General features: G+C 38.0%; 1 protein-coding gene across 2 annotated transcripts in view; it reads left to right on the forward strand.

Annotated features, from left to right (window-relative positions):
• Window positions 1–20,845, forward strand: part of LOC149069503 (uncharacterized) — a 148,373-nt gene that overhangs the window by 104,299 nt on the left and 23,229 nt on the right. For both annotated transcript variants that reach the window (XM_089249695.1, XM_089249696.1), the window contains exon 3: window positions 3,735–3,780. In XM_089249695.1, the coding sequence (XP_089105821.1) occupies window positions 3,735–3,780 (46 nt within the window). The remainder of the gene's footprint in view (window positions 1–3,734; window positions 3,781–20,845) is intronic.

Consider the following 20,845-nt stretch of genomic DNA (forward strand, 5'->3'; position numbering starts at 1 on the left):
CGTGATGATTTTATTTGACTTATGTCTCTCCAAGTGACTGAGAGATCACATCACAAGAACAGAAGTTTAAAGTCGTTTTTTAATGACAAAAAATCGTGCTCCGCATTTTTCCAAAACATTTTCCTTCTAATCGTAAAATTGTTTTTTACAATTAATGGAAAAATGTTGATGATTCCATGAAGCCACGAATAGTGACACAATAATTAAGAATTTTAATTGCTCAGTTAGTCAACTAAATCGCTTTGATAATACGAAACTCTAGGCGAAATTGCCTTAGAGAATCAACAGCTGTGAGACGAAAAATCAATTCCGTGACTTCAGTTCTGATCACTCATTAATATAAGAACGAAACGATCTAAAATACATTGCTACAGAAAAAAAAGCAGTGATTTTCTGCAATTTTTATAACCTGATAGTGCGGAAATTAGAAATTCGTTTATAACGGGAAGATATCGCATTTAAAAAAGCGAGGGAGTCATTTCTGAAAAGCGTTGTATAAAGACAAGAAAGTAGGCTTTACAAGGCTGAAGTTAACCATACGCTAGGGAATTCGGAATTCTAGCAATTTTTTTCAATTACACTGAGGTTTTTTGCGTAAATTGATATTACGACCGATATCTGAGCATTCAGCGGAGGGGTAGGAGTCGGCTTTTCCTAAACTATACAAACTTCGGACATCGTCATGATATACCCCGATCTTTAGATATCCTAGGCGGGGTGGGGTACCTGTAAAAATAAATAAATAAATAAAAATGATCTGCTGAATTGAAAATAAGGTGCTCCGAAAATTGTAGAAAGGCAATTTATTCGTACATATCCGCGTAGAGAAATATCTATGACCGAATTTATTTTTTTTTTGACATTATAATTGTAATTTACACGGATCTAGGAAATCATGATTAGATATTTTTGTTGTATTTTTGAACCGTATCATGAAACTGATTTGAAGCAATTCGGTCAGTAACCTGCATCAATAATAGTGATAATGAATAGGAGCTGGATATTAGATTTTAAGTATAAAAGGAAAACGATTGCCTCTTATCTATACACGCCATCTATTTCCCCCCAGCATTCAAACTCCGAGATATCGAAATCCTTTGTTGAATTTATTTGAATGCAATTTATTGATCGAATTTCTTCTTTTTCTTTTCAAGTTCGGAAATCGTGAAAGAATAAATAAAAATAATAATAAAATATTAAATAATTTTGAACTTGTTCTTACACCGCGTTCCGGTATTTCGAGAAACTTCCAATCTGTTTCTTCTTTTGTGTTTCCAATGGCCCCATTTAAGTTCTTGTTACCGATGTGTGCTGGGATTCGATCAGAGAAGTTGATTAGAAAAGTTTGAATTGATTAAATCAATGTAAAGACGCATAAATGCGACCCAGCTCTTTGTATTTAAAACTGTTTCCAGAAAAGAAGTAAATACAATAATAATTTTCAGAAATGATTGCTACATTGTTTTCGTTTTTAAAGAGTAGAGTGGATAATGATTGCTGTTGACCGTGCTTTGATTGGAGTTACTGATTTGAATTATGCGGAGATTTGTAATCTGAGTTTTTTTTTATTTTCACATTTGAAATTGTCAAAAAATCAAACAATCGTGAAAATTGTGAATAATTATTATTTTCAGATTGAAAAAAAACAAAGAAAACCTGTTTTCTTCAAAATCTTACGTCCTATGAATTATGATTTTTCCACAACTTCCGAATGATAATTATACCTCCTATGACGGACACTTCCTTCTTTAGTGGACACCTCACGTTAATGGACAATTTTTGAATTACGTCGACGGGCTTTAAGGTATTTTACTGCCCATTAACGGACACTCCTCATTAGAGGACAAAATCTTCCGTCCCAAGGGCGTCCGTTACAAGCCTCAAGTTATTCATTGTTCATATGTCAGTGTTTCATTATTTAAAGCTGTGTTTCATAACCTGTTTTTCAACCCATGTTTACCCCTTTTTGACTCATGTTTCCCATCCATGATCTCTTTTGAACCATATGTTTTTTATGCACCTCCCGTCTCAACTGAGTTCCTCCACGTCGACTCTTTACATTCAATTAAATGGATTTCTAAATATAATTATAGCGCACAAAAAAGTCTGTGAGCGGCTAAAAGTGTGACTTGGAGTGTGTGTGCAAGCATGCGGTGCCTAAAAAATGTTAGCAAGCGTGTGAAGAACCAAAAGAGTGACCTCCTTGAGTGTGTGAGCATGATAGTGACCGAAAGAGTGTCTTGCAGGCGCACGCTTAGTTACAGGGGGGGGGGGCAAGCAGGTTATAGCACAGGGAGGTGAATTAGAGGAATGACTGGTCAAAAAAATTTGACTAGAATGGGAGAAGGGCGACAAAATTCATGTAGCCCCACAGGCGGAAAAACCGTAAATCTACCGCTGTACTTGTAGCTGTTCGTAGGTAGGAATGTGCAACATGTGTTGCTCCAAATTTTTGTCATGAGAAAGGTAAAGCCTGCCATTAGTCAGTCAGGAGTATTCGGAACAAACTTGGGTCTAGCCATTTGTGGTCCGGGGTGAAAACAATTTTGTAGACCTCTAGTAAAAGAATGAAACATCTATTATGTTTCTATTTCTGATTATTTCAATTCTGTTTCATGGCCCCTGATGTTTCATGGATTGACGCGGCTGCACCCTTTGCGCTTACTCAATTCCGGCCCTAAATGGCAAAATTGATAAAGAGGATATCATGCTTATTTTCCCATGTTTATTCAAGGTGGATCACTATTCTGTGCTTCTTGCTAACTGTATGATGGACGGGGCTTTTTTCATGCACACGGGTATAAGAAACTATAATTACCGTCCTGCACAAACCTTCTGTGTGAGAAATGTAAGAAAAGCCTTTTTTAATGGTCTATGAACTGCAGGCCCCAGTCTAATGCACCCTGATGTACGTAAAATAACCCCGAGTGACAATAATATTATAAACAGGCATCTCAAACTGTTTGTTCTCGTGCTTCTCACTGAAGTTCCAAAGAGCATGACCCCGCATCCTGCAGTATGGATACTCAGTTGGGATTTTCAGAACCCCCCCCCTCACCCAGGCCAGATTTGACACCCCCCCCCCCCTCTTTATCCAATCAATAGAATATCCCGACTTTTAGTCTTGTCAGCCCCACCCTTGTGGTGGCGATACTGAAGAGTGCTCGGTGCTTTTGTTGAATTTTACTCTCGAGATCTTGATCGACACCAAACCATCCCATCACGTCGGATTAGAGAAATTAGATTATGCTGCACTTCATTTATAGGCGGAGTTGCAGTATGGGTGCTCTTCTTCTGATGCCGCGTATAAACAGTGCTCGCGACTCTGAAACAAAAAAAAAAGTCGAATTCACGTAGATATTACGTTATCAAACAAAGTCGTTGGCGTCTTAGTTACTTGATCTAGTTCAAGCTGTGACCGATTCCAATCAGTTTTCAGTTCCAAATCCTTAGCAGGCTCTGAAAATATCCCCGGTAATCAGCTTCTTGCGGTATCATGTGAGTGAATTGATCACTTATCGCGACAAACAGATTCTTGTGCTATTCATTTATATAAATTACAGTCGATTATATTTACCTAAATGATAGGAAAATTATCATTGTAATTAAACGCGGAATTCTTTCTTAATCATTAACATAAATAATAGCATTTCGAAACGACATAAATATGGTAATGAGATATTTATATATCTCTTTATACGACTGATTGATTTTTTTTCCCTTCTGTGTTCTAGGGAAGAACTAGCCATGAGAGTTGACCTCACAGAAGCTAGAGTACAGGTAAGAAAGTTTCTTTCTTTTTTTTTCACAAATCTCATGAAATTATAATGATGTGCTCTCGTATGATAATTTTTTCATGTTTGGATGAATTTTGGGAATAAGATTAGACCTTTTCAGGTGTCTTACAGAATTCTCGATCAATCTCGAGGCCCTTTGGTGGCCTCCTAAAGTGCTGCCGTCCAACATCTAGTAATCACTGTCCCAATTTTGAGGTACTTCCAATTAATTTTTTTTTTAATATTCCGTGGTACGTACCTGTTTTGAGGCCTATAGAGTGGCATCCTCCGGTGTCGCGGCACATGAATAAGATAAACAGTATCTCAGGGCATTCCCAACAGATTTATAGACCCTTTAGTATCATCCGAAAGTGACGAAAAATAAATATCCTAGTCATATGCGTACGTACGCAGAATTTTCTCAAGGGGAGGGGGTATCTGTTTTTTTTTCTTCTGGGGGGGGGGTTACGTTTTTTCCTGCAAAATAACACTATAATCTTGGCTTGAGGGGGGGGGGTTAGAACCCCAAAACCCCCCTTTACGTACGCCAATGATCCTAGTTAATTATTATAAAATGGGATTTCGTATTTACGTTAAAACAACGTAAACTTCCGACCAATCCCACAGACTTGGCAGGTCTTCGACACGATACTTTAATAACATGAGAAATTCAGGCATCTAACATTTTCACTTAAAAATATGGAAACTAGATGGCGGCACCACTAAAACATGAAACGCTGCGTTCCTCGGCCATCATATAATAATAATACGTTAGAAGCCACACCTGCACACTTTCCAACACGAACCAATTAGAAATTCCTGATAGGAATATGAACGAGGTGCACGTACGGTGTTACACACAGGAATATGAACGAGTTGCATATGTGGTTTAGTAGTTGGTAATGGTGTGAATAGTGGCTCTCTAGAATTCTCCTAAATAGATTCCTACCACACATCGTTTGGGAATCGCTGGCCTATTTGAAATATAATTTTTTCTTGTAGACAAATCTCGTGGAAATGCCGCTCGATCATTCTAAAGTGTCGCGACACAAATGTTGTAAATCAGTGTCGTAATGGCATCACAAGCTTTTTTGTTTTTTCAAAATATTTTTCGGTCTCTCAAACAGATTGCGAGGCCATCTAGTGACATACATATCCGAATGTGCAACACGCTCACGGAATCACTGTCCTAATTACCGTATTCCCCCCCACATCAGCCGGTATGCCGGGCAACATCGAGGGAGACCGAGAGAGCATGGCTGAATGCATATTGGAATTGGCTGAATGCATATTGGAATTGGCTGAATGCATATTGGAATTGGCTGAATGCATATTGGAATTGGCTGAATGCATATTGTGATCCCCTTATTAAAACTCGTGTTTCGGGCATGCCGGGATTGAGCCAATATTCAGAAATCTTGTGTGGCCTATACCGGTACAATTATTCAATCATTACACTTTACGCATAGTTTGGAAAGTTGATGGCAGATGGCAGCGCTACACAGAACGGGCATTACACAGAAACAAACTTCACTACATGACGCGCACCAATTCATGAGAGGAATATGAACGAGTTGCATGTGTGGTTTAGTAGAAATCTGGTGCCCCTCAAGTTTGGCGACATGCCGGCTAATATAGGGGAATACGATATTTTCTCCCACTTTAAGTATAACTTTTTCACTTGAAAATATTTTCTAATACACAATTTGTATTACTGTATTTCTATCTTACTTTACTTAGATTCAGAAATTCAAATTAGTTTTTAATCCGAGTCTGTTCACAACTTGGCTATAGAAGCTTCTGTGATTCTAATTCCACAATAGTTTCCGATATCCACTTTCATTTAACAGATTAATTAATTTTAAATTCATTTCATTTTCACAATATTGTAATTTCATTTATTTTCATCATTCTTCTTATTTCATATGAATTATGATAATATTTTACCAAGTAAGGGCATGGGCCCTCCCATACCGTTCAACTTGATTTTGCTTAGTCCATTCAATTTTTCTCACCCAAAAAGGGTTACCAAAATTAAAGTGTTTTCCCATCATATCCTATTAAAATCGTTACCTTATAGTTCGAATTATGCTTTGAAATCAGCATAGATATGATGAAGAGGTTGTCAGTTGAGCCTGCAAATACGAGGGAAAAATATTTCGCGGCACTCTTGGCCTGATCTCGACTCTCTTCAGTGCCATTAATTCTGCGGCACATTTTGATGGGATGTATCGCTATCCAATATTACTTACTCTTTAAGAGGGTTGGTACACGATCTTGCCTTCCCGTGCTTTTCTATGGGGAAAATCCCCTTCCTTTGAGGAATTTAAAATTTTTCTATTCACTTTAGGCACTCAATTTTTTTCCCTCAAATACTATAGATATTTTTATAGAATTTAACACGAGCATTTAAGATTTCAATTAGTTGGCTATTTTTTTCCTCGAATCTTAACTTTAATAAAATTTAGCTTTTTCAAAAATTACAAAAATTTTTACCCATATTTTGTGCCATAAAATATTTTTTAAATAATTTTAATAAAAAAAACCCTCGTGCTGAAGTATGTAGCACAATAGTGTTGACACCCAAAGTTTCAAGACATTTGAATGAGTGGTGTTCGAAAAAATGTTCCTTATCTGACAAAAACTATGTTTTGAGGAAAAAAGCATTTCAGTAGAAAAACATTAGCACGTGAAAAAAAATGCCTGCCAGCAATTTATACTAAATATTTTAAGAATATTTCAGTACAGGTAGAGCAAAAACTTGAACTCAGTTAGAGGCATAAAATTCCATAGTATTTGAAAATTCAAAATGTGTTTTTTTTGAAAACTTTGCTGGCACCAACCCCTTTAAAATATCACTTGCGAGTCTCAACTGATCCCGAGGCCCTCAAAGTAGCAATCGAATGTTTGAAGACGCAACATTTGCGTCCTCTAATTACACCTCAAATGAATTTTCATTATCCATCTCACGGCACACAGTTTAGGAATCGCCGGGGATAAGGTATCTACATAAACACCTTTTTCACCCGCAGGTTCGATCTAGCAATTCTTTAACATTTACCAGAACATTTCTCGTGATATTGGAACTTTCATTACAGTGGAAACAAAAGTAATATAAAGGGAAGTTTTCGAAAGAGGGGCTTATGTTTCCCCTGCGTAACAACAGGTAATAACAACAATAAACACATGTTCTTAACCGACCATTAAGGAAAGAATAGGTGTTATTTTCTCCAACTAAAATATCACAGAAACGGTGATTTCGTGAGGTGTAAAGAAATAAATCAAATAATCAATATCGAAAAGACGATGAAAAGCCCCCAAAGAAAATAATAATAGAAAAATAGTTGTTGTAACACATATTGGAAGAAAAATAGGAAAAACAAATGTCCAATCTTGTTGAAAAATCGACCAGGAACCTGCAAATCACCACCGATATTACAACAAACTATATAACAATAGCCAGTTTTCTGACAGCCATTAATGAGATAAAAATGAGGGTTATCGCGGAAGAATATCAAAGAATGGGGAGTCTATTTTTTGGTCTATTCGATTGCAAACAATAAAACGAGGCGATGATATTTGCTGCGAATGCACCTTTCAGCGGAACATTGTTTTCCAGTAGCAACAGCATTGAATGAGGTAGTTTAGGAAAAAAAAAAAATTATTATTATTCCTCTTGTTTCTCGCACGCCCCGAGTTTTCGGCGCCCTCACCTCAGAATAATAATAATAATAATAGAAAAAAATATCTGTTTTTTTTTTTGTTTTTTTTTTACGAGCAGCGTGTGAACAGGGTAAACGCGTAATGATAGTTTAATCTACAGCCTTGTTGAACTGTTACCATTCTTATTCTTCTCCAATTTTATTATTATTACTCTCTTTCGGCATATTCAGACGTGAGTGAGTACGTTGAATGAGGATCTTAGGGGGGTATAGCCATAAAGAGGGGTCGCAGGAAACTATGTTGGTGGGCCCTGATTACCGACTCGTTAAAAGAACAGATGCTGATGACCCTCCTCTATCTCTATCGTCCTCTCTCCCCGCCATCGCATGTCTTAGCTGGATTGATTGATTAGTAAATTTGTAGTTAATAGACGAATTAACTCCGGTTAGACAATAGTTTGACCCACGGGCAGAAGTTATTGCCGCCTTTAGTGGTTCGTATCTCGAGATATATATATATATATTTTTTTTTTACCCATGCACAAAAGGTTAAATGCATTATGATTGTTTCGGAACCACTGAAAGAAACGGGAAAATAAAAAGAGCACCTGTATGTGTGTGTACATGTTTTATTGCCGCGGGAATAGTCAAGGCTCCCTTCACCTATTCATCATCTGTAGTCGTAGTAAATTGTTGCAGTAAAAAACAATGACCTTCGGAAATCAGACACGGAATCGTACATATTTCAGAGAATAGAGTTATATTCAAGAGATAAATTCTCTCTGAGATTTTATTGAATTTGAGAAATTATCAGGAAATCCGAATTGAGAAAATTTGATTTCTTTTTTGCCGCTTGAATACCGATAAATTTTTGCTGCATGAAATTTGTCGACTTAATACGCAGTCAAACTTCGTTATTCCTTTCAGACCCGAGCATTTATTTTGTTGGAATTTTCAAAATGCGTTTGCATTTCTGATGCTGAAAGAAGGCATTAGAAACATAGATGGTCTCTATTTATTTTCAAATTTTAATTTTTTTTTGTATTTGAGAATAAGTAATTCACTTCATTCAAAATTTTTTCAGTCAATATGCTGCAGGGCATATTCACGTACAATTTTTTCCAGAATTTTATTGCTAAATTCTATGCAATGAATGACCTTTTCCCTGAGGCGCTTCCTCCTGGAATCCATCTTAAAACCCCCTGAAAGTTCAACATTAAGTGCTGCCTTCTAATGAAAGGACCATAAGTTCTTATTCTCCATATTTCTATTTCAAAACTTACACAATCATTCAAATGTCAGGGCTTAGCTCCTTTATGTTAAAAAAAAAAATACAGTGAGAGAAAGCAACCCACATATTTGTGCATGAGGGGTCTGAAAGGGTTGTAGCGCTCTGATTTAGCGCCAATCCCACTTAGCGAGACAAACATTTCCAGCGAACAAATCTACCGTGTATAGGAAAAACACTGTAGATCAACCATGATTTGATACAACGTCAAACCTGTTATAGCGTCAGAATTTCACAAAATAAATGTTGTTAAATAGGGATTCGACTGTATTTACCTCAATTTTACCTGATTCTAAATTTTCCAAATGCTCGCCGCCCTACGTTTCGAAAAACGATCGCATTTGTAAATGGATATGGAAACAATTAATAAAGTGTGTCGCCAAAACAAACGGCAGGCCTACAATATCTCAAAAAAATTATTTGAACACTGCATTCAGAACTGGCATTTTGAACGATAGATGGAACCCTCTCAGTTTTCTCAGGAATGTTTCCTGGCAAAAATTTATCATCTCCACTCTTGCATATACAACGTGTCCTATAAATTCGTGAATAGTTTTAAAAATTCATAAAATTGCAGGAATTGCTATAATTGAATACTATTTGCTAAAAAAAGGTTATTCTCACCAGGGGGGGGGGGATTTTTTCTGGTAGACAAAAAATAGTTTTTTTCGATAGAGGGCGCTGCACGAAAACAAATCATACCAGAATCTTTCTTCGATATCTTCTGTGTTCGAAACGTTCATCGATATTCAGCTAGTGATTCGCGGCTGAGGTGAACAACTTCACCAATAGCATTTTATCCACGAATGCCAACATCAGATTTTGAAATAAATTGAAACTTATTAATTAGATAATCGAATTATCTATACGTATAAAATGGATTTCTTGTCCGGGTGAGTATTGTGCGTCTGTATGTGTGTGTATGTTGTCTATACAAATCCACAATTTTAAATCGATCGTCGTAAAAATTTTTTTGTATATATACTAAACGGGAGCCCGACTTGAACGCAGAGCCGTCTTAACGCATGGGCCTCAAGATAGAGGGGGGGAGGGGGACCTCACAAAAATGGGATCTGGTTGCAATTGTGGAGATTAATCATAAATTCAAATACATTTGTAAATTAAGTAAATTTGCCTGGTAGGGTGTCAAAAACCCACTTGACCCGTAGGACCCATGATGCTTTCAAGACGGCCCTGCTTGAATGATAGAAAAGTTTGAACTTTTTAAAAGTTCTTCAGAGATGGGCAAATGCTCGAAATGGCAACGATGTTTTTTGGGCCTCAACAATTACTTTTGGAATGTTTAGTTTGGTTACCGTGGTTCTCAACAATGCTTTTCAGACACGTATATGTCCTTATGGTTTGTCACTTCTTCAATGCTTCCAGTATTATAGGGAAAACCCCGGCAGCGCCGGTTATCATGGCTAGTTCACTATAAAGTAGAAAATCCAGTGTTTAGAAAATAACACCTCATTTTACTAGTTTTGCCCCAGATAGTTACTTGCGGTGAAAATAAATAATTTCAAAAATATTTTTTCTTTCACTTCCTGGATTTGATTTCTTTCTTTACGAAAAACCAATTACACAAAACAAATACGTTATGTGTATAAAACTGCGTTTGTGGCCCCACAGGGTGAAAAAACGATCATTATCCATTGTCTACCGTTACAAAAATGACGGATATTGCTTCTTGCGGAGTAAAAGTTTGCATTTTTATTTACTCAGTTTGGTAAAATGTTTTTTTTTTTGCCTTCCGAATTAAGGCAATTCAATTGTTTTCTTCGTTGATTCAACCTGAATACTATCGTACACATCGCCTTAGGGTTTTTTCGAGGTTTTTCTTATTTTTATTCTCCTTCTATAAACATCTTATGGAATGACTATTTTCTTTCAAGTTATTTCCATTATTACCTACGTTGAGAGGTTGCTCTAAAAATAATGAATTTTTCCTAGCAGAAATCAGAACGTCTGCAAAATTGGAGCAATAGTCGTATATTTTCACAAATTCCACTTTCAGCGGCGGGAACTCTAATAGGTCTACATGCTATGAAAAGAGTAGGGCTTTTTCAGAGTGATCGATACTATTCTATCGCTACTCTGGAATGGACCAGGAGATTGGTAGAAGGCAGATAAGTAGGGTCGAACTTGAGCATTTTTGTGGCTGGGTGCAAAAAGAAAAAAAGGTAAAAAGTGGTTTTTATGTTGACACACGCAGAATTTTAAGTCATGAATATGTTAAGCAGCTGAGAATACGTGATTAATGTATATTTTAAAAAATTCTGCGTGCCTCAATATTTTAGTGTACGAGTTCTGGCTGCACCCTTCGCACCTAGAATCTAACGCATCAGCTTAAAAGATTGAGGGAGGGGCGAGTTCTAAGAAAACAAATCGAGAAGGTTGGGTACCAGAGACAAATAAGTTCGAGAAAATTTGATCCCGTGGTCTCCTCCAGCTTTTATTTGAAATATTGAGCACCGAAATTCATTAATAAAATCCTGTTGGCAAAAAACTTAATTTTGAAGCACGGTGTTTCTTAATCTTTTTATTTTGCCCATGATCTCTAACCCCCCCCCGAACCATATTTTTTTCTCGTGCCTTTTTCACCTAGGGTTTTCCCCTCGCCCTTATCCGGGAGAGAGACTCTATACACATTCAACTGATTTTTTGAGTAAATTTCTGGTGACCAAAAATTTAATGAACAATTCCATATCCGGAGCCCCCGGGCTAGAATACGCTGCTCTTCCATTTGTGAAGGTTTTATATGTGCAGGGATATCAACACACACATTATAGACCCGCAGTTAGAGTGATTTTCTGAGAGACCCCCCCCCCCCAATTTAGTTGAAAATAACAGTTTACCCCCCGCCCCCACAAAATCACACTTATAGATCTCATCGTCCCCTCTGGAAATGACCGGATGTGTGGGCCTATGCGTTAAGATGTCTCTAGTTCTATCCGTATTTTGCTGAAATTATCCACTCCCCCCCCCCCCCCATTATTTCACTTAAAACGTTATTCGCAATCTGCATTTTTTTTTTTTTTTTTCACAAACAAAACTCGCTGTTTCACTTTAACCTGTTTTCATGGGCTCCCCAATTCTACTTCATTTTCACTGGAGACCTTAAAATATCCCAGGTCCGTAAGGGATCGATATGGCCTCAGGTTAGCACGTTCTCTGTCCCGTGACCTCATAGATTTCTGTGAGGTCCATAGTGCTTTAAATAAGTGGCTGAAAATTAAATGGCTTCTTAACACACTCCCCGTGTCCCGTGAGCCATATGTGGCTCACAGAAGGAGACACTGTGAGCACGTGTGGTTAACGAGACAGGGAACGTGTTAAAAACCTCTTTTTCAAAGCACCGTGGATCTCACAGAAATCTATGACCCGTCCAAAAAGGATGCGACCACAATTTTATTCAGCGTAATTTACAGAATTGGCATCTTGAACCTGGGAATAAGCTATGCAGTTTTAGGTCTTTGACCCTTCTGCAAACAGTTGGACACTACTATTAAAATAATGTAACGGTTGCAAATCGACCGTGTCCACGGACAAGCCGAGAGAAGATCAGAAAACAATATTAATATAAATTGCCGGTATACCAAGTAAACAATGCTCCCACAAAGAAGCTGTACATGGGATCCGTATTGGTACATCCTTCCGGTGATTCTCTCCCATTATTTTAAACAAGGTTCCTGTACAAGTCGAGATCCCTGTCCTCGGCTCTTCTCACGGTATAGGACACAATATCTAGGAGAAACGGATCGCGTGCGGACGCCAAAGCATGTGTCACCGAGACTTCGGGTACAAGCCAAGTTATGACTTGAGAGATTGAGAGAGAGAGGTTTAGTGATTTTTTCCCAAATTTAATATTAACTCGGAATCAGGTTAGGCTGTGTGCGTTGGGAAATGAGGTGGGTGAGGATCACGGATTGATTTTTTTAGCCTCTGCGAAATAGCGTGATCTCTACGAACTCTGTGTATAGGCCTCTTTCTCTCTCTCTGGCTTTATCAGCCCGTATCGCTAATCGCAATCTACATAACGTGAAGTTGGATTATCGTGCAGCTTATCTTGTTACGAGAAAATTAGGACTTGACGTCCTCGTCGTAAAGCACGTAGGGTCAGATTATCACGGAAAGGTTATATTGGAAAAGAATTGGGAATCGCCCACCCACCAATTATCGTACAAAAGGGGAGCAATAAGCTTTAAGCTGACTTTTTTTTTTGCATATTTGGGTACAATGGGAATGTACAATATAATTGGATGAAGAATTATAACTCCAATTCATTGTAGCATAAATAAAAAAATTTGTGATGTTGATACTAAATCGAAACCTATTTCTCTTATAGTGCTTTTAAGATTGCTGCAACATTTATAGAGCGATTTGAGTCCCAAATATACTGGTATGTTGCAGAAAAAATACTGGGACACCTGAGATTATGGAATTGATGGTTAAATAACACTTATCAGGGTATGGGGGGGGGGGATCATTTGCCTCTTTTACTCGGTAAATAAAATCAATAGTCATTACTATCTCAGTTGTTATTCTCTCAGTTGCTTCTCTCTCGGCTTGGTGGTTCGGGTGAGTCCTTCGTGTCGCGATTCCGTTTAACATTTCATTTCATACCGTGCACCGCCCAGGCTCTATCGACCATTGTCAATTTTAGCCTTTGTCCCGGATGAGGGGGCTGAGCGGTGTCGGGTGCTTTACTATGCATATAAAATACATAACATGAATATAAACACATTAAAAATAAGAGGTGTATACAGATTTGAATATTTCTATTATACACAACATTTATATCGATGGGCTCTTAGATTCCGTTGAACAACAGGATGTGAAACTATTGTCTTGACGTAATGTGTCTCAGAAATAGCGTCTTTTTTCGTCGGTGAAGATTCTAGTAATATATTCTAGCTTAATAGACACTTCTTTAGCCCATTAGAACGTGACTTAAAAATCGTACACACAGTGGTACATTAGACCAGTGGCCATATGCCATCCTGGGATGTTCTGAACCACGGGTGAAAATCAAGTGGAAGGGAAGCGATGGCAGAGGTGGTTGGGGAGGGATAACAGTAAGCTATGAAAAACATATACATATGTGAGGTTGGGCTTTCTAGTGAGAAATATGGTGGAAGAAAGTGTAACTACTTTCATAATCCAGCAGAATCGTCCAATAAAGCCAAACCTGATCCATCTAAATGCATAGACTCATCTCGGCATAGCCCGGGGAGGGGACTAATGTATATAGGAAAATGCTGCGTGACGAGATAGACTTCTCTGATTTTAGAGAGCATATGTATGAAAATGTTGAGCTGATTGTTTTTAGCTAAAGGCCCATGACGGAACCCCGACCAAGAGAGAAACTCACTGAACTCGTGCCTACGGGTATGGAGATCGACCTTGTTAATAAAATTTCAAACAATATTTATGAAATTGAAAGAGGTCATTGATCGGTGAAAAAAAAAATACTAAGGTACGCTGAATTAGACGGATGTCTCAACCACCTGAACCTACCACAGCGCTGAAAAATCAAGATACTGACGTTTTCAGTAGGCGTAGATCCTCGAAATACACCACTGCCCTGTGTCTCAATATCCTCCAATATTTTACAGTTAACAGCGTACTATCATTACGACATTGAGAAGAGGGGGAGGCGTATGAGCATCACATCAACACCTTCTTTTTTACCATTTCATAAAGAAAAAAGAAGGCTCGTTCTGTGGCTGGGGAATTAAAGAGGTAGTAGAAAAAGGAAGAGGTTTTACGCATTTTCGCTGAAAAAAAAAAAAGTTGTACCTGAAGAGCCCCCCTTTAGTATGTACGAGAGGCTTGTGCTATCGCAAGGGCAATTTAATTACTAGGTCCACCCCAATTACAGTTTAGTCATTGCTTCTGCAGTGAGTAAAAAAGCTCTCTCTATAATTAAATACGAAAACTGAATGGACCAAAGTGGGGAGAGCTGACGCCAATTAGGGAGAACCATTACTAAAGCCGAACCACCCTTTAATTATATCCACGGGCAGTTAGTTACTTACTTTGACTATGCTTATGTTTTTTTTTTTTTTTTTATGTTTCGTATCGTACGGGGGGATTCGACTCAAATCTAAAAAATACATCTCTGTAGGATTTTTTTTTTGCACTGGATTCTTGTTTTAAGAATAAACGCTATCCTTATGATGGCATTTCTCGGTTATATATATTTTAGAATAAAGTTAAGTTCAACTGCAGTCGACGCCGCTTAATGTGATCACACTGGAAATCGGGGTTCTGATAACAGTAACCGAATGATAGCTATATCCAGAAAGTACTGTTTGAAATGACGGTGACCATACATCCCGTTTGATCGAACGAGAGTATTGGTAAAATAAGACCTTTTTTTTTCTTTTATACATAATTGGTTGCCAAAAATGTTCAAAATTGTTTGCATTCTTTTCTAAAAGTGGTCCTTTTTCCCTTTAAGCTAAAATTCTGCATTTTCGTTATTCAGCCATTGTGAGGAGTTGGAATGGAACTGGAACGTGCATGTCACACGAATTACGATATGTTTTGATGAACACAATACGTTTCACAGATTGCTTGAATCTGGTCAACTTAAGATCAATCAAATGATCAACAACTGACGGAAAGTAACAACTGACCATACATTTGCTTCACTGATACGGGGGGGGGGGGGCTCAATTAGACTTTAAAGCTAAAATTTTTGCACAAGAATGATGAAAACATGCAATATTTTTAGATCTTGCAACAATAAAATTCTGCCACTTTCACTTCCGCTATGGAAGTCAGATGGCAGCACTTCTCGAACACGAAACACTCATAACTTTGACGTCATAAATACCTTAGGGCAGTGGTTCCTGGGGCGCCGCCAACCTTTTGCCGAATTCTTCGCGTTGTGAGATGTCGACATTGATGATAACCTGTTCAGAGCATTGAAGTGATTATTATGGTGAAATCTCGATATAACTATACTGTGTGTACCAAGGAAAAATATCGTTGTACAAGAATTATCGTTATATCGAGAGGCAGCAGTTTAATATTAGAGCATAGACATTACAAACAAGACTTGAAAAAATATCGTTGTAGAGGGGTGTCTCATTATATCGAGTAGCTCGGTAGGAAAACACACTTGTTACTAAAGTTCTTTCCCCAGATTGGATCCCGTGGACCTTGACGATAACCTTCATAGTGGAAGACGAGTATAATACCACTGTGCGCCACTCTGTGGCGCGTGCACTGTATTTAGATTATTCTGGGAACCGCGAATAAACGTTCTCAAGACAAGAGAGTCGGGTAGAACCACTGCTTTAGGGCAATGCATATGACGCACGCATCACATTCCTGCGTGCACTAGTTCGTTAGAAATTCCCGCAGAGGAGTGTTTCTTAGAGTGTGCATCGCAGCTCCTAGAGGCATCCCAAAATTTGTCAGGAGCAACAAGCTGGAAATATTGATGCGTGTACGTATTTATGCTCTGAAGTGGTTCTTTTATCGATGCACAACATCTACTAAACCAGGGAGCCTTTTCTATCCGCGGTGTCCCCTTTCCCTAATCAATCCGCCACAATAATCTCTTCAAAATAAAAAGTCCACAGCGTTCCCTGACAAAAGTTGGAGGCGACGCAGTGCCAGTTTGAGAACCCCTGCATCTAAACTATTCTTGGCAACCATGAATATAGGGCAAGGGAGCCGCGAGCAAAGCGTATTAAAGACGCTTATTGATGCGCTTTGGCCGCGAGTGACAAAAGAGAGCCACTGCTCCAGAGTGTAGTTGCGTGCAGTTATAAAATCCATATTACATGTTTGACAATCATTTTCACGCGTAATTCCGTCTTTCAAAATTTCATCAGCGCTATATTTTCCCCTATCGGTCATTTTTGGAACTTTTTTTTTGTTTTTGTAAAAATTCTTTTCAACATGAGTCAGAAACGTATATTATTCAAGTTCTGCAGAGGGGCTCCGAATATTGGTATCACTATAATCTGAATTCTTTCAAAATATTTATTAGTTAGGACCAGGGCCGCGGAACTGGGGGGGGGGGAGGAACATTTGCTTCGGGTGGCAAAATTGAGGGGGGCGGCAATATCATTTTAGACGGGAAAAAACACCGTTATAAATTCATTCAATTTTCCAGTGGGGGTTGGGCAGCAAAATCATGTTTGTCCTCCTCACAAAAATCTCAGTCGCCGCCCTGCTTATTAGAACCATCCTGCATGTGGCTAATTGTGGTAAGAATTATTTATACGTCCTGAATCGTTCTCAAACAGGTCGCTGTAAAATTAAGATGGCAGCCAAAGAGAGAACAAAGCGTCGTTATAAGCTCACTTTCACTCATTTTCTTGCAGGAGACCAGACGTTTTCCTTTTATTCACCTGTGTTTACTTTGGCAAAAGCAATCGTGTTTGTTTTTCAATAAGCTGTGAACCATCAATGATATTTTTGTTCGACGGAAAGCTGATTTCCGTACGTAAATTGTAACGCGCAAAAAAGATGCGACTATAATATGGTTTTACCAAATTACCCCACACGTAAATACAGTAGAAATTGCGATTGATTCTAAAAATTATAGGAGATATTTATGCTGCATTTCTTTTAGAAAGAAATATCGGAAGTAATATCCACATCACAAAAAAATATGTAATTTTTGCTGCCACCTATCAAATAAACACTGAACTATCTGTTATAGTTTTTCAAGCGAAGCTGGTTGTTTGTTTGAAACCGGTTGGTTTTCAGCATGAAAAGAATTAGAATATATCGTGATATCATAAATTATTTGTACACACTAGTGTAAATTTTATTCACTAAAATACGGGTTATTATTTTATCTTTATGTCTCTAGATTAATATTTTTCTACCTAGGGCTATACTGCTCCTTGTGGTACTGGGATATTTTATGAGGGCCACTGAGAGCTGTGGAGAAATAAAGCTTTCAAGTGAAATATGGTGAGGGGAAAAATGTGACTATACTTTCAGAATCCAGCAGAGCTGTCCATATAGCCAAGGTCGTCTTCAACCCACGGGCCCATGACCCGGGGTTTCATATACATAGGGAGTCTATACGATGAGATCTGGTACTATACTTTTCAAAAATGAATTTATAGTGATGCTTGCTACTTTAAACGTAATTAAAGTAAATATGTAAGCTGTTATTGTCAGCTAAGTACGGATCCTTAGAACACCACTTCACCCGGCAGTATATAATATTGGAATGGCCATGCTTAAACCTGCATCTCACGTGAAGGAAGCTTACTCAACCCTAGCCCAGGGCAGACGCTGATCCAGGGTGATGCTTCGGAAAGTCGCTTTATTGTGTTGGTTCACTGGATCGTCTCGTGTTTTCAGCAGACTATATAATTCAGTTCCCGGGAGGGAGGGAGATGATCACCCATCTTCTGGATCCGGGCCGAGTGTTCCTGAGATCAATCTTATTTTTAAAATTTTTGTTCACCATAAATTTATTTTTGATTAAGTTCAATTCAATAAGTAGAAAGGGTCTTACTCTTAGATCAGGGTGGGACGGGGAGGCCACGAGAAGAAAATATGGTCCAAAGGGGCCATGGGCTGATAAAGGTTGAGGAAACACTGCTATAGATTATTTTTTGTCAAAACACCAGAAAGCATATCAACCGCTATTTTGGCGCATAAAATTTACACTAACATAAACTTGAAAAATATTGTAGTTTTAAAGCACATGTTCAAGGTTAAAACCAAATACTATTTAATATAAGGAATTATAACAAATGGTTTTGTTTTTATTTAATAGGTGACAGCAGCAGCCCTAGCTTAACGCGATTTCTCATATTTATATTAGCAAATTTCTTAATCCTGACAAAGGAATAAATATGAAATATGTAAAAAGCTAGACGGTTAGAACATTTTCCTCATGTGAATTTTTTTTTCACCGGTTCCGTAAATGATTTCTCCCATTTATGCCGGTTTGCGAAAATTTTCACTCAATTTCAGTGGTGTGCTATGGGAAAAAAGGTTGAAGAACACTGAATTTTTTTTTATCCATACAAGGCCCAAGCTTTCGGTGCCAATAGGGCATTTTATTCATTGCCTCACGATTTGACTGCAAAAAATTTCTTAGAGGGCATTAAAAGCCTCTGAAATTTTTTTTCCCCGGAAGGCCCGGTTTTTATCAAGATTTGTCTCAAGTTTCTCAGTCCCATAATCTGGCCACCCTCTCCTAGGCCGGTGCGTGCCGTTCGTGAACTGTGACTTGGTTTCTTCTCTTCCGACGCTTACATTGCGAAAAATTATAATCAGCGATTGATCCAGACATTGTCGTACCCGTAACTAGCCATTCCTGTGGCCTGTGCAAGAATTTGCATATACGCCCCATCTGGTCTATTCTTGGGCCCATAGAGAATAGCCCATTTAGGCCCATTCTGAGCTCCCCTTCCAACTGGGCCCTGTGAGGGTGCACCTGTTGCACCTGCCTAGTAACGGCACTGGATTCAGATTTTTAATTGGTGAGGACATTTTTCTTTTGAATTTTCGTACTTTTTTCAAAATTTCGATTTTAAAATGAATTTTTGTATGACATTTTTTTTTGATGATTTTATTTTCATTCAAATAAATCAATTCATTTTCAGAATTTTTTCAAGTACATTCAATGGAAATATTTTTCGGGATGTAAAATTTTGATTCTGGCATCTATTATTTTATGTTGCAATGCCGACTGGTATTTAAAATTTTTTACAGATTTGTCCATTCCTCGTATATAACAAGCATGCTGATTAGACAATAGGTTTTAACTGAAGAAAAATTTTTAACGTTCCAAATATAGAGCAGTGGTTCTGAACCGCTGCTCCGCGGAGCTCTTGGGGCTCCACGTGCACTCTCCAGGGGCTCCGGGGTCGCTTGAGGAAAATAAAAAAAAAAACCAGTAAAATTAAAAAAATAATAATTATAAATATTTTCAAACAGAGTAAAAATAAATCAGCAACTTTGATTAATAATTAAGAAATGGGGGCCTACGGGGCTCCGCCATATAATTTTTTTTACTGAAAAGGGCTCCGCGAGTCAAAAGGTTGAAGCAAAAATACTGAAAAGAATGGATATGTGTAGTATATGTAATATAAACAGGGTGATCCCGATGAGTGTTAGAGGGTAAAATAACGAGCGAGCGAAAACAATACATACACGAGATCAAATCGCTCTTGACATAATGAAACAAGGGCTCTGCCAGGTGCAATACGGGAGACGTAACAGCAGTATCACAGGTGACTTTCTGGCCGAACACATACACAGTCTCTGTGATATAATATATCTGCTTCGTATATCAACTGAACAGATCTCCACCCGCCTGGATTATAAGAACGAAGAGAGTGGGGGGACTGGTAACAAATTCAAATCGCATCGCGGTGAATAATCACCACGATATCGGTTCTGGTCACGATTCCTATAACCGAAATCCTGACAAGCCAAAACCCCGACAGCTGAAAACGGCGAATATTGGGATTTCGGTGACGGTATTTTGGTTTGGTTGGGGTTCTGACCCTTGCGATATAATACTATATACTTTTCTGTAATTATAGTTCTTCGACATTGGAACTGAACTGTATTTCATATGAGTAACCGTAACACGGGGGAAACTTTGCGCTGTTTTTAGCAATTTATTAGGAAAAGCCCATATGCTAAGTATAGCACAAATATGTTTAAAATGGATTTTTCAAAATGATGTTGATATATTCTAAGATGATGGGATAACAGGTTTGTTGCCATGAAAACCCATTGCATTCATTTTGTTTTTAATTCTTACGAATTTTTTAAAATTGATGTAAAGTACCTCACTCCTGTGGGTTAATTTGCACCACATTATATATTGATTATTTCTTAGAGCATGACAATGTTTTAGAACACTGTCGACCCCCTTAAAATTTATTGTGTTACCACATAGTAAGTATTACGGGAAACGGACAGGAAATGGGTATTTTGGTCCTGAATAGAAAAAATTATCAAAATTCACAAAAGTGCAATTCACGTCATTTAACATGCAAAAAACAACAAATATACGAACCAAATTCGATATTATTTTATCGAAAAACAATAGAGAAGAAATATTCATTTAGAACGTTATAAAAGATTGATACTGAGCAGAATTAAGCCTA

This window comes from Pholcus phalangioides, unplaced genomic scaffold (genome assembly GCF_987345545.1).
Source record: "Pholcus phalangioides strain wild (caught in Gottingen) unplaced genomic scaffold, Ppha-v1.0 ptg000022l_1, whole genome shotgun sequence".
Taxonomy (NCBI): Eukaryota; Metazoa; Arthropoda; class Arachnida; order Araneae; family Pholcidae; genus Pholcus; species Pholcus phalangioides.